The sequence below is a fragment of the Triticum dicoccoides genome, chromosome 7B (assembly GCF_002162155.2).
Source record: "Triticum dicoccoides isolate Atlit2015 ecotype Zavitan chromosome 7B, WEW_v2.0, whole genome shotgun sequence".
Lineage (NCBI taxonomy): Eukaryota > Viridiplantae > Streptophyta > Magnoliopsida > Poales > Poaceae > Triticum > Triticum dicoccoides.
In genome coordinates, this window is record NC_041393.1 from 422,530,204 (window position 1) to 422,545,192 (window position 14,989).

At 44.8% G+C, this 14,989-nt stretch overlaps 1 protein-coding gene across 2 annotated transcripts; it reads right to left on the minus strand.

Annotated features, from left to right (window-relative positions):
- Nucleotides 1-3,894: 3,894 nt before the first annotated feature.
- On the minus strand, nucleotides 3,895-6,784 carry LOC119335838. 2 transcript variants are annotated; one of them, XR_005162078.1, is made up of 3 exons: nucleotides 6,318-6,784; nucleotides 4,376-5,942; nucleotides 3,895-4,282 (listed from the first exon to the last, which is right to left on the minus strand). XR_005162078.1 is itself a non-coding variant. In XM_037607903.1 (3 exons), the coding sequence occupies exons 1-3, from the start codon at nucleotides 6,510-6,512 to the stop codon at nucleotides 4,195-4,197; spliced, it is 312 nt and encodes a 103-aa protein (XP_037463800.1). In that variant the 5' UTR covers nucleotides 6,513-6,784; the 3' UTR covers nucleotides 3,895-4,194. The 2 variants fall into 2 exon arrangements, 1 of the variants encoding a protein (XP_037463800.1); XM_037607903.1 differs by having other exon boundaries at nucleotides 3,895-4,263; nucleotides 5,895-5,942.
- Nucleotides 6,785-14,989: the final 8,205 nt, after the last annotated feature.

The window sequence follows — 14,989 nt, forward strand, 5'->3', positions numbered from 1 at the left end:
GCTGGCTTTTCGGGGGTGCCGTGTATCTGGCACGAGTGGTCGAGTATTCGGTCCAAATTGGACGGACCCGGAGTAGTTCTTTTGAATGGCTTTTTCCGTTGACCGGGTTTAGAGCCTCTAAATCCGGCGTTGACTGCCGTATCCTCAGTGTTATCGCCGTTAACACGGCGTTTGTTCTTGTTGCGACGCGACCTGCCATTGTGGTCCTTGGTATCCGGACTGCCAGAATTTTTGCTGAGGTTGTTACTGCGGGCTAGCCAGCTGTCCTCTCCCGCGCAAAAATGGGTCATGAGTGATGTGAGGGCTGCCATTGATTTCGGCTTTTCCTGTCCTAGGTGCCGGGCAAGCCACTCGTCACGGATGTTATGTTTGAAGGCTGCGAGGGCCTCTGCATCCGGACAATCGACGATTTGATTTTTCTTTGTTAAGAACCGTGTCCAGAATTGTCTGGCCGATTCGTCTGGCTGCTGAATTATGTGGCTTAGGTCATCGGCGTTTGGTGGTCGCACATACGTGCCCTGGAAGTTATCAAGGAATGCGGCTTCCAGGTCCTCCCAACACCCAATTGATTCTGCTGGCAAGCTGTTGAGCCAATGCCGAGCTGGTCCTTTAAGCTTGAGTGGGAGGTATTTGATGACGTGAAGATCATCGGTGCGGGCCATGTGGATATGAAGGAGATAGCCTTCGATCCAAACCGCGGGGCCTGTTGTGCCATCGTAGGATTCAATATTCACGGGTTTAAACCCTTCGGGGATTTGATGATCCATTACTTCATCTGTGAAGCATAGTGGGTGTGCGGCGCCTCTATATTGGGCTATATCACGACGTAGCTCAAGCGAGCTTTGTCTACCGTGTTCGGCCCGGACGGAGTTGTTGTATCCGGCGCGACGGTCATCGTCGCGCATCGTGGGGCGCCCATGCGATCCGTAGATCGATCTTGATTGTCTTGCCTTATCCTCCAATATGTCTCGCAAGTCCAGCGCATTCCCCTGTGGCTTTGTACTTTTCGAGCGGTGCCGGGTTACGGTTCTAGTGGAGGGCCTAGAGGCCTCTCTGTCGCGGCCACTAGCTGGTCGGTCAGCCATATTGTGCGCTGGTGATGCAGGTTTATATGCCTCCTCCTCTAATCGGGGGAGCAGCTTGCGTTTGGGGTAGCTTTTGGAGGGGCGTTCGAGTTCATGCTCTTCGGCCGCAAGGACTTCGGTCCATCTGTCGGCTAGCAGATCTTGATCAGCTCTAAGCTGTTGCTGCTTTTTCTTGAGGCTATTCGCCGTGGCCATAAGCCTGCGTTTGAAACGCTCTTGTTCGACAGGATCCTCAGGCACGACGAATTCGTCGTCGTCGAGGCTTGCCTCGTCTCCGGAGGGAGGCACGTAATTATCGTCCTCTACCTCTTTGTCTGCCGCTCTCTCATGAGGGCTGGCTTCTCCGTCCTCCTGCGCTGAATCTTGCTGGAGGGGGTTGTCTTCGGCACTCTCTGGGGTGTTATTATCTCCGGTGCCGGAATCTCCATTCTTGCTGTGGCGGGATTTAGAGTGGCGCCGCTGACGCCGGCGCTTAGGCTGTTTCTTGGAGGGATCCTCCTCCGCTGTTCCATCGCCATTCCCATCCTTTGGGGTGTCCACCATGTCTATGTTGTACGACGAGGTGGTCTTCCAGTGCCCCGTAGGCGCTGGTTCTTGGTCGTCTCTGGCATCGTCGTCCATGCCGTCGATGTCTTCGGAGTCGTAGTCTAGCATGTCAGTTAAGTCGTCGACAATGGTTACAAAGTGGGTGGTGGGTGGGCTTTGAATTTCTTCGTCGTCCGCATCCCAACCGTCCTGACCGCAGTTCGGCCAGGGATCTCCTGATAACGAGAGATACTTTAGCGAATTCAGGATGTCGCCAAAAGGTGAGTGTTGAAAGATGTCCGCAGCGGTGAACTCCATGATCGGCGCCCAATCGGATTCGATTGGAGGGGGCGCGGGAGGTACGGAGTCCGGCGAGGAGTCCGGCACCTCGGAGTCACGAGCTTCATAGGGGACAAGGTCAGTATTCGGCTCCATCGCCATAGAGGTTGCAGCCCCCGAGGCGGTGTCTAGCCACCCATCCTCGATTTGCGCAGTCGGCTCCAAATTAGGGATCAGAGCGGACTCATGTGCGGCCTCCAGCACACTATCCGGCAGCAGAGCTAAATCATGCCCATCGTGACAGTGCGGCGCGCTCGGCTGTGGCTCGAATCCATCGAAAATTAAGTCTCCGCGGATGTCAGCCGTGAAGTTTAGACTTCCAAATCTGACCTGACGGCCAGGGGCGTAGCTTTCGATCTGCTCCAGATGGCCAAGCGAATTGGCCCGCAGTGCAAAGCCGCCGAATACGAAGATCTGTCCGGGGAGAAAAGTCTCACCCTGGACTGCGTCGTTGGTGATGATCGAAGGAGCCATCGAGCCTATTGGTGACGACACAGAGGAACTCTCAATGAAAGCACCAATGTCGGTGTCAAAACCGGCGGATCTCGGGTAGGGGGTCCCGAACTGTGCGTCTAGGCGGATGGTAACAGGAGACAAGGGACACGATGTTTTTACCCAGGTTCGGGCCCTCTCGATGGAGGTAAACCCTACTCCTACTTGATTGATATTGATGATATGGATAGTACAAGAGTGGATCTACCACGAGATCAAGGAGGCTAAACCCTAGAAGCTAGCCTATGGTATGATTGCTGTTGTTGTGTCCTACGGACTAAAACCCTCCGATTTATATAGACACCGGAGAGGGCTAGGGTTACACAGATTCGGTTACAATGGTAGGAGATCTACATATCCGTATTGCCAAGCTTGCCTTCCACGCCAAGGAAAGTCCCATCCGGACACGGGACGAAGTCTTCAATCTTGTATATTCATAGTCTTGGAGTCCGGCCGATGATGATAGTTCGGCTATCCGGACACTCCCTAGTCCAGGACTCCCTCACCCACGTACCCGGAAAACATCAGAAGCGACCACGAAAAACTATTTCCACCGCCATAACATTCTGTATCCGTGAGATCCCATCTTGGAGCCTTCGTCGGTGCTCCGCCGGAGGGGGAATTGATCACGGAGGGCCTCTACATCATCTCCAAGGCCTCTCCGATGAGTTGTGAGTAGTTTACCACAGACCTTCAAGTTCATAGTTATTAGCTAGATGGCTTCTTCTCTCTCTTTGAATCTCAATACAAAGTTCTCCTCGATCTTCTTGGAGATCTATTCGATGTAACTCTTTTTGCGGTGTGTTTGTCGAGATCCGATGAATTATGGGTTTATGATCAAGTTTATCTATGAGAAATATTTGAATCTCCTCTGAATTATTTTATGTGTGATTAGGTTATCTTTTCAAGTCTCTTCGAATTATCAGTTTGGTTTGGCCTACTAGATTGATCTTTCTTGCAATGGGAGAAGTGCTTAGCTTTGGGTTCAATCTTGCGATGTCCTTTCCTAGTGACAGCAGGGGCAGCATGGCACATATTGTATTGTTGCCATCGAGGATAAAAAGATGGGGTTTATATCATATTGCATGATTTTATCCCTCTACATCATGTCATCTTTCTTAATGCGTTACTCTGTTCTTCATGAACTTAATACTCTAGATGCATGCTGGATAGTGGTCGATGTGTGGAGTAATAGTAGTAGATGCAGGCAGGAGTCGGTCTACTTGTCACGGACGTGATGCCTATATACATGATCATGCCTAGATAATCTCATAATTATTCACTTTTCTATCAATTGCTCGACAGCAATTTGTTTACCCACCGTAGTACTTATGTTATCTTGAGAGAAGCCATTAGCCCCCAGGTCTATCTCTTATCATACTAGTAAGATGCCCATGCTATGCTACGGAATCACATGAAATAAATTGGACTCACAAAAGTACAGACCCAAATATGTAGTACTATGATTTTCATTGAGAGAAGGTTAGTATTTAGCCATATCAAAAGTCTTTGCTCAACGACGCTACAAACATCACAGAGTTACATGGAGTGACAGAACATTTCATTATGATTACATGCATCTTTAGCTAAGACATGTGCACAACTATTTGCAACCCAACATGCCTCCAAGCCATTACATTTTACTTTACCCAGAGATCACACCAACTTGATATGGCATTACACTACCTTAAGATTTCACTTCATAAGTGAAACTCGGTTTCAGTTAGAACAAGGATCACAAAAGCACTTGCCATCATTGTCCACGGCACCGTTCACCCAAAATTAAGCAAAGTGAAGTAACACGGTTCAAAAGTAGCTCAACCTAGTATGCAGGCCACGGTCTAGTTAATTAAAGACAAAACATCAATGTATTAGCAAAATTTATTTTCACGGTATTACTATGTGCATAGAAAAATGCATGCACTTAGACTTACCTATGCGTTCCACACGTAACATTGTCGCCACGACAATAGCACACCCCTCGGCCAGTTTTTCCAATGTACTTAGATTATTAGGGGAAATCCTTTTCTAAGCCCGGGCTCATCTGCACCCATGTTGAATAAAAAAATCAAAACAAATGCTAAAAAAATTCAAAAAAATCAATTTTTTTCCTCATGGTAGACAATTTGATACGTGAGGTTCGACCAATTTTCAAATCAATTGGACAACTGAGCAACTCTCGGCAAAAAAGACAAATTCGGGGTCTGTAAAACAATTTACTGTTCACGTACTGTTTTGACCCAATTTGTCTTTTTTGCTGAGAGCTACTCAGATGTTCAAATGAGCTAAAATTTAGAGCGAAAACCTCACTCAATAAATTGTCTACCATGGGAAAAAATTGGAATTTTTTGAATCTTTTTGGTATTTTTTATGAATTTTTTCATGGTCGGGTGCAGATGAGCCTGGGCACCGAATCGCTGCACTCGATTATTAGTCACCCACTTGTCCCATAGAACTAACAAACAACAAGGCAAACTTTACTAATTGCAGCCAACAAAATAAAGAAGACCATGAGAACAGAAGTATGAATACAATTCTGAATTCTTAAACTATGGCAGTTTCTCAAGGATTAGTTCAATCAAACTTCAAAGCATTACAAATTATAGGTTTCACCACAATTGATATTTATTAGTACAAAAAAAATCCTTCTTCAAAAATCTTACTTGGCAGACTGAATACATTATACTACAATCATGAACTGCGGATCAGTAGTTAAATCAAACAAGTGAGCATTCAGCATTACAAATCATAGGTTTCACTGCAGCTGATATTTATTTGTACTAAAAGAATCTTTCTTTAAAGATCTTACTCCTCATATTCTGAAAAAATATATAGCTATGCCATGTTGAGGATCTAGGCTGACAGTTACAGGATATACGCCCATCAAGAGCATGATATACTTTCAAGGGATAGCAGGTTGTAAGATGTGCATATAAGCAGCATCCCACAACATGATGGCCATACAAAATAAAGAAAACAAAAAAAGCTGAAGTTCTAAATTCAAGTGTGCTCTATATTGCACATCCCTATTTCTGATCATATGTCTATAGCAATTGTTTGAATTAAGCACCAAGAGATATATTTTTCTCATGTTCAGGGAGATGAACCATACTTTATAGAACACATCAACCATAGGTAAAGTTTCACTTATTCCACGCCTAAATCATATTTTCCAAATACTCACATGCCTCAAAAATGTAACATCTGTTTCAGTTGCTACAAGATGCCCCATGAATCTTGCTAGGTATACATTCCCCATGGTGTGACTTGGGCCTCATAAATACAAATTTCTTCTTATATTGTAATTTGATTTAAGTCTTGTTTATCCCTACTAAGCATTATTTTTGCTATTTCTGTGAACAGAAAAAAAACTTGAAAAGAAAGGCGAATGAAGACACATACTGCACGCAAAAGAACTTTTTCTATGGAGACTAACACTGCAAAGGACCTTACTTTTTTGCAGCAAGCTGAGGGAAGACATGGCGCCTCTCTGTACTGAATCTACAACAGAAATTGCAACAATTACTCAGCTATAAAAAGTAGCCAGTGATAATTTGATTGCCATTAGGCAGAGGGGATCAGCTCAATAATTCACATACATGATTTTTTTTATTTTTTTATCCTTGGAGGGAAAATATTAATCACTGAACACCTTCAGCAGACCATTGTTATATACTTGTATTTTATTACTTAATGGTTTGTGAAGTCATTATACAAGAACATCAAGGAATTCCAAACACTGTGGACGAAATTTAGAATTCAAGATTTCTGTCTCGTGCATATGTTCAACTTTAAACATAAACTGCAGTTTAATAAGCTATAAACCAACTGATTCAGAACCAACATGGTGTGCCTTGTGGAGTTGTGGAGACGTACAGAAAGCACAAGTCCGAAGAGGCCGATGTGCTCGGTTGGAAGGGGAAAAGGCAGCGCAGACCGGGACGAACTGTCCGCTTGCTCGTCGATGCAGCGCCGCAGTCCCTGACCGAGCTCACCCGTAGGGGGTGCGACCTCCAAGCGGTCCAACGACGGTGAGAGCGAGCACGTCGACAGGGGTTGCAGCTTCCTCATTCCCGCGACGGTGAGCGAGCGACTCGGCAGTACTGGCGACGGTGAGTGAGGTAGCAGAAACTGAATCTGCTGAGAGGTAGAGGAGAAAACAGCGAGTCTAAGGGATGGGGAACCCCTGCGGGTGCGGCATCGCTGTTTGAATTTTGAAGGGAGGTGGTGGAGCTCAAGGCCGGGGAGTGGGATTGGAGGAGAGAGGCGGCAAGAGAGTTGGGATTGGGGAGGCCATGATAGCAGGCTACGGGAGAGACGAGGCGGACAGATTGGGGGAGAATGACCGGTGCTAGCAGCCGCGATGAGGTGGCTTGACTCAAATGTAATGGCGGACTGGACTCTTGGTACTGTGTAATTTTTTATTCCCATCTCATCCAAGAGGGCAGACGGACCATCAACACGAATTGGCTCTTTTAAAGGAGTAAAGATAAGCTTTCAATCTACTTTTATTTGCATCTTTACTTTTCCTATCTATATCATAAAATACCAAAAATATATTTATCTTATCATATTATCTCTATCAGATCTCACTTTCACAAATGACCGTGAAGGGATTGACAACCCCTTTATTGTGTTGGTTACGAGTTCTTGTTTGTTTGTGTAGGTGCGTGGGACTTTTGAGGAGCCTCCTACTGGATTGATACCTTGGTTCTCAAAAACTGAGGGAAATACTTGAGAACCCCTTTATTGTCTTGGTTGCGAGTTCTTGTTTGTTTGTGTAGGTGCGTGGGACTTATGAGGAGCCTCCTACTGGATTGATATCTTGGTTCTCAAAAACTGAGAAAAATACTTATGCTACTATTGCTGCATCACCCTTTCCTCATCAAGGAAAACCAACGCAAGCTCAAGACGTAGCAAATATCATCCAACAAGTCACCGATCCAATGCTTACAAATTTATCCTATATTGTTCTTGCTAAGTTACTACTGCTATCGTTACTGTTGCACTTGCTACAAAATTACTGCTATCACTGTTACTGTTGCCGTTACTGCTGCTACTATTATCAAAACTATCATACTACTTTGCTACTGATCACTTTGCTGCAGATAATTAATCTCCAGGTGTGGTTGAATTGACAACTCAGCTGCTAATACCTTCAAATATTCTTTGGCTCCCCTTGTGTCGAATCTATAAATTTGGGTTGAATACTCTACCCTCAAAAACTGTTGTGACCTCTTATACTTGTGGGTTATCATTGGCCACCCTGACTCAGAATCAAGAGAGTCTTCAGAGAATTTTTTAGACAAAACTTCGTGACTTGGATGTCAAGGTGACAGAAATTCAGACTTCTGTGGAGAAGATCCAAGAAGAGCTTGAGGATAGGGGCGACAAGACCACCACTGATACTTATCAAAGGGTGCCTAGAAGACAGAGGTCTGCAGCTGTGCCAGTGAGAGACACTAGAGCTACAACTTCAGCTCCTGCAGCCACAGCTTTAGTTGCCCCTCCAGTTGCAACTCCACCAGCTCCTCAGTCTTCACGCCACCTTCGCACTCCGGAGCTCCCGAAGATTGAGCTTAGAGTGCCGCATAGCACTATGCATTTTCAAGCTTTTTGGTAACTTGTTGTCAAAGGGGGAGAAAGTGTATAGATCATAGGCTTCAAGAGAGAGAGATTTGCTTCTTTTTGCTGTCTCTTGCTACTTATTTGTTTGCTTGTTTGGTTGATACTCTATGTTTGTGTGTGTGAGATACTTGTATGGTCATGTGTTTGATCATATCATACTTTAAAGTTTGTGCTTGGATGATGATATTCTTTATCTCTCATGTATGATCATTCACATTTTGTCTTGGTGATTAGTGCATATTTCATATTTTATCATTTTGAGCACTCCACCAAGATGTATGTGACATAGAAGAGTAACCCATGATCCTAATCAATTGTGCATTTGCATTCAAAAGCAAATTTTAAATAATGCACAAATTTAGGGGGAGCTCTTGCTTATCACATACTTCTCAAAGCGATGATGTATTTCATTCTTATTATCATTTTTTGAAGCTTTGATCTATATGTTGTCATCAATTACCAAAAAGGGGGAGATTGAAAGTGCAACTAATCCCTGGGTGGTTTTGGTAATTCTTAACAACATATAGCTCATTGAACTAATACTCTTTCTAGATAATCATTTCAGAAAGTTCAATGATTGGCATGGCATGGACTAGAGATGTGGACCCCTCAAAATGCTAAGGACACATATTGGCAAAAGCTCAAGACTCTACATTTTCATTTTAGTGATCCAAGATCACATAGAGTCCATAGGAAAAGCCAATACTATTAAAAGGGGATGAGGTGTTGCTTAATGGCTTGCTTGCTCAAACTGCTTAGTGGTATGCTCCGAAAGCCCTCAACCACTTTCTCATTTCCACATTTTGTCCTAAACCCGAAGTCAAACTCGGCCCCACCGATTTGATCCATCCGACGCCACCGAGTTCATTTGACATAGCCATATCTAGAAACTCTAATCAGTTCGATCTCACCAATAGGGATCTCGGTCTCACTGAGATGGGATTGCAAACTCTCTGTGCCCCTTCGTAATGTTTTGGTCTAACCGAGATGAGCGATCGGTCCCACCGAGTTCGCAATGCAAACTCTTTGTTTCCTTTTCGTAACGTTTCGGTCTCACCGAAATGAGCGATCGGTCCCACCGAGTTTGCCTGACCAACTCTCTGTTTGCCTATTACTGAAATCAGTCCCACCGAGTTCATGTGATCGGTGTCATCGAGATCAAGTTATTCCCTAACCCTAACATATCGGTCCCATCGAGTTGATCATGTTGGTCCCACCGAAAAGCCTAACGTTCACATTTTGAACTGATCGGTCTAACCAAGTTTCACTATTCGGTCCCACCGAGTTTGGTAAATTGTGTGTAACGGTTAGATTTTGTGTGGAGCCTATATATACCACTCCACCCTTCCTCCATTCATGGAGGGAGCTATCAGAACGTGCCTACACTTCTAGCATTCATTTTCTGAGAGAGAACCACCTACTCATGTGTTGAGACCAAGATATTCCAATCCAACCACAAGAATATTGATCTCTAGCCGATGAGTTTGCAATGAATGTAGATGAAGAACCTCGTGAGCTTTACCGGAGATTAACCACTCTCGCGGTCTCACTCCGAGATCATGGGAGCAAGGATACGGATGACAATTGGATCAAGCGTAAGTTTCTCAAGGCCATGATGCCTTACCATAAGGCCATGTCCTCCGTCATTCGTCAAAGACCGGACTTCCACACCTTGTCCTCAAGTGAAGTGTTGGATGAGTTTGTGGCAATGAGGATCTTGGGACAAGACTACTGACAATGTGGTGTTGCATTCCCAAGGAGCAAAGAAGCCCAACCTTGCCTTGAAGGCCAAGGCTAGTGTGGAAGAAGAGGATGAAGAGGAGAGTAACCCCGAAGATACAAAATATGCTTATCATGAGCACATGGCTCTTGCTTCAAGGCAATTTTGGAGCAAGAAGAACTCAAGGCCCAACTTCAACAAGAACAACTCAAGTGGCGCCAAGGGCAAGCAACGTGTGAGGACTTGCTATAATTGTGGCAATGTGAGCCACTTTGTTGCGGAGTGCCCATATGAGAAGAGGGAAGACAATGGTGGCAAGCTCATCCGAAAAGACAAGGCCAAGTCCTTCCCCAACAAGAACAACTTCACCAAGAAGACTCCTCCCAAGGGGTTGTTGGCACAAGAAGAGTATAATGAGGATGATGATGATGATGAAGATGGTGAGTCGATTGCCATGGCCTCCGTTGCCATTGCTACAACTGCACGGGTGTCCCTCTTTGACTCACCCAATGAGAACATCACCGCCAAGTGCCTCATGGCTAAAGCCACCAACAAGGTAACCTCCAACATCAAAACTACCATCATTACTAATCCTTCTTTGACGGATTGCATTGATGAAAGTGAGGGGTCTAATGAGGAGGAAAATGAATTTGAGTCTTTTATGAGTAAGCTGAAGGGTAAATCCAAGAAGCACTTTGTTGCTCTATTGGAACAACTTGGTGAAGCTAATGACATGATCGAGGCTCACGAAGAAACCATCTCTAAGATGGAGGGGCATAGTCGTGACTATGCCGATGAGATATCAGATCTATCTAATGCGCTTGAGGAGCGTGGTCTTCGTTTGGCTCTTGAGGAGTCACACAATGATGATCATGCTAAAATACTTGACAAGGCTCAAGGAGGAGTTTTATATACTTGACAAGGCTCACAAGGCCTTGAAGGGTACTCATGCTAGCCTTAAAGAGTCTCATGATCAACTCCAAGTGAAGCTAACTAAGGAGAAAGCCACCTTTCCTCATATGGTTTTAACTGATAATGCAAATGCTACTAACCCATGTTGTGAGCATGTGCATCTTGTGGAGGAGAATGCAAAGTTGAAGAAGCAACTTGAGAAAGGCATTCTGTCTTGCATACAAGGGGATAAGACCCTCAACGACCTTTTGAGCAATCAAAAGGAAGTTGTGGCTAAGAAGGGAATTGGGTTCGCACCCAAGTCCAAGAACAATAAGAAGAATGACAAGGCCAAATGACCTCCTCCTCTCAAGCAAACTTTTGTGAAGGAGGGAGAGGGTGTTTATAAGTAGAAGAAGAACAATGAGAAGGGTGGTGGTGTCAAGAAAGGAAATGCCACCCCTTCCAACAAAGCCGACAACTTTAACCCATCTTATGTGTTGTGCCGTGCTAGTGATGGGCATGTTTATGCTAAATTTGTTGGATCTCCTTATGAGTACATTGAATGGTCTATTTGGGTTCCTAAGACCCTTGTTACTAACATCAAAGGACCCATTACAAAATGGGTACCTAAAACCAAGCATTGATCTCTTGTAGGTGTTTGCTTCTGGTGGGGGATCATGGTTGCTCGATAGTGGAGCCACAAATCATATGACCAGAAGCAAGGACTTGGTGGTGGACGTGCACAAGATTCCATCAATGCCCACCAATGTAGAGTGAGGTGATGCCTCGTCTTCTAAGGTATTGGGTCTTGGCAAGGTTGTCATTTCTCATGATCTCATGATCGAGAAAGTCATGCTTGTTGAGTCCCTTGCATACAATTTACTTTCCTTTTGTCAACTTGCACTCATGATCTTTGCCACTTTCTTTGATATTGATACCGTGGCCCTCTTGTGGAGCAAGACTCTTAAAGTAGCCTTTGTTGGGCATGTTGAGAACGGTCTCTATGTGATTAAATTTTTGGAGCGACCCACTAAGGCCGCGACATGCCTAATGGCTAAAGTTGACGTGGGATGACTTTGGCATCACCATTTAGCCCATGTCAATATGAGATCTTTGCAAAGTCTTCTCAAGGGGGACCATGTCCGTGGACTAACAAACGTTAGTTTTGCGAATATCATGCTTGCAGTGCTTGTATTGAAAGAAAGCTACACGAGAAGTCTCACCCTCCCACTACTATCATCTACTCGAAGAGGCCCTTGGAGCTCCTTCACTTGGATCTCTTTGGACCTCCATCCTTTGATAGTCTTGGGGGTAGAAAGTATTGCTTGGTTATTGTGGATGATTATTCAATATACACTTGGGTATATTTCTTCAAAAGGAAGAGTGAGACCCAACAAACCATGATCGACTTTGCGAATGAAGCTCAACGCCAACACAATGCAAAGATCTTGACGATAAGAAGTGACAACGTCACCGAGTTCAAGAACTACACCTTGGATGAGTTTCTTAGTGATGAGGGGATCAAGCATCGATATTCCTTACCTTACACCCCTCAACAAAATGGTGTAGGAGAGAGGAAGAACCGGACGTTGATGGATGCAGCAAGGACCATGATGGCAGAGTTCAAGTCTACATACAACTTTTGGGCCAAAGCCATCAACACCGCGTGTCATGCATCCAATCGGCTCTATCTCCGCAAAGGCTTGAACAAGACTCCATATGAGATACTCACCGATAACAAGCCCAACCTCAAGTACTTTCGGGTGTTCGGGTGTAAGTGTTTCATTCTCAAGAAAGGTGTTCGCTTGTCTAAATTTGAGGCTAGAGATCATGAGGGCATATTTGTTGGTTATGCTACAAACTCTCATGCTTACCGTGTCCTCAATAAGTCCACGGGACTTATTGAGGAGACGTGTAACATGGAGTTTGATGAGAATAACGGCTCCCAAGTGGAGCAAAGTGGTACTTGTGATGTAGGTGATGAAATTCCTCCCCAAGCCATAAGAAGAATGGGTGTTGGTTATATCCTACCCATTGAGGAACCCCTTGTGGCTGAAGGAGAAGGACAATGTTCCACTCAAGTGGAACCATCACCAACCAAGACCCACACGCTTTCGAAGAACAAAGTGAAGGCCCTCAACCAAATGAACAAGTTCAAGGGCAAGATCAACCTTGAGATGGTGGTGAACCACCAAGTGATTCCCAAGGTCAAGTTCTCTCCTCCAAGCAAGTTCAAGGTTAAGAGCAAGCTCAAGATCAAGAACAAGCTTATGACAACGCTCAAGACGATCAAGCTACCGCTCCTCAACTTACTCCTGAGGAGGAATTGGAATGTCGTGCCGCCAAGATTGCATCCAAGCTCACTACCAAAGATCATATCATGAAGAACATGCTTGGAAGCTTAAGAAAGGGAGTAAGCACTCGTAGAGAATTAGCAAACTATTGTGAACATCACGCATTTGTTTCTTGTGTTGAACCCCCAAAGGTATATGAGGCACTCGAGGATCCGGATTGGCTTAATGCCATGCATGTTGTGCTCAACAACTTCGAGCACAACAAGGTGTGGAGATTGGTTCCAAGGCCAACGGGGAACCATAATGTCATTCAAACCTAGTGGATATTCAAGAACACGCAAGATTCTCATGGAATTATCGTTCACAACAAGGCTCGCTTGGTAGCACAAGGCTACTCCCAAGTCAAGGGTATCAACTACGGTGAAACCTTTGCTCCTGTTGATCGCCTTGAATCTATTCGTTTGTTGATTGCTTATGCTTCTCATCATAACTTCAAGTTGCAACAAATGGATGTGAAGAGTGTTTTTCTTAATGGCCCTATTAATGAGTTGGTGTATGTCAAACAACCCCTGGGGTTCGAGGATCCCTATTTCCCCGATCATGTGTACCAACTCGGTAAGGCACTATATGGCCTTAAACAAGCCCCATGTGCATGGTATGAGCACCTTACCGAGTTGTTGCAAGATTGTGGGTTTGAATTTGGGAAAATCGACCCCACTCTTTTTACTAAGAAGGTCAAAGGGGAGTTGTTTGTATGCCAACTATATGTTGATGATATTATCTTTGGTTCCCCTAACAAAGCTTTCAATGAGGAATTTGCCACTCTCATGACCTCAAAGTTCAAGATGTCCATGATGGGAGAGTTGAAGTTCTTTCTCGGGTTCGAAATCAAGCAAATAAGAGAATGAACCTTCATCAACCAAGCCAAATACACTCAAGACATGCTCAAGAGATTCAAGCTAAGTGATGTCAAGCCGGCTTCCACTCCAATGCCCGTCAAATGCCAACTTGACTTAGATCCCAATGGTAAAGTGGTGGATCAAAAGGTATATTGCTCCATGATTGTCTCCTTGCTTTACCTTTGTGCATCTAGACCGGATATCATGTTGAGTGTGGGAATTTGTGCATGGTTTCAAGCCGCACCTAAGGAAAACCACTTTGTGGCGGTCAAGTGAATCTTTTGATATTTGGCTCATACCCCAAACTTTGGCTTATGGTACCCGAGAGGAGCTAACTTCAAACTTGTGGGCTTTTCAGATTCGGATTGGGCCGAGACAAAGTGGATAGGAAGTCAACTTCCGGAGGGTGCCAATTCCTTGGTTGCTCTTTGGTGAGTTGGTATTCTAAGAAGCAAAGTTGTGTGTCTCTCTCGTCCACCGAAGCAGAGTATGTGGCTGCCGGTAGTTGTTGTGCACAACTTCTATGGATGAGGCAAACTTTAAAGGATTACGGTGTCATTTGTGACAAAGTGCCTCTTTGGTGTGACGATGAAAGTGCCATCAAGATTTCTCTCAACCCGGTGCAACACTTCAAGACGGAGCATATTCAGATACGGTAGCACTTCATCCGGGATTACATTAAGCGAGGGGAGATCGAGCTCAACTACGTCAACACTCATGATAACCTTGCAGATATCTTCACAAAGCCCTTGGATGAAGCAATATTTCGCGAGTTAAGGCATGAGCTAAATATAATTGATTTGAGCAATGTGGCTTGAACCCTTGCACACCCCACCATACTCATCTTGATGTCTTGTTTAGGTGTAGGCATGGACATAGGGGGAGTGTTGTTCTCTCAATGAACTCTCCTTCCCCCCATTATGCATAAATTGATCAACTCTTTTGCATTAGCCGTTTTTGATGGTACTTGTGCTTCAAAGATGAGTTTTGGCCATGGGCCCAAGGATAATTCTTCATAGTGCCATACCAATTGACTCAAACATAGGTGGCTCCGACCACTGCCCTCTCTTTGGAGAGGTTGTGTATCGTGTTTGGTCCTTGTTGTCGTTTGCC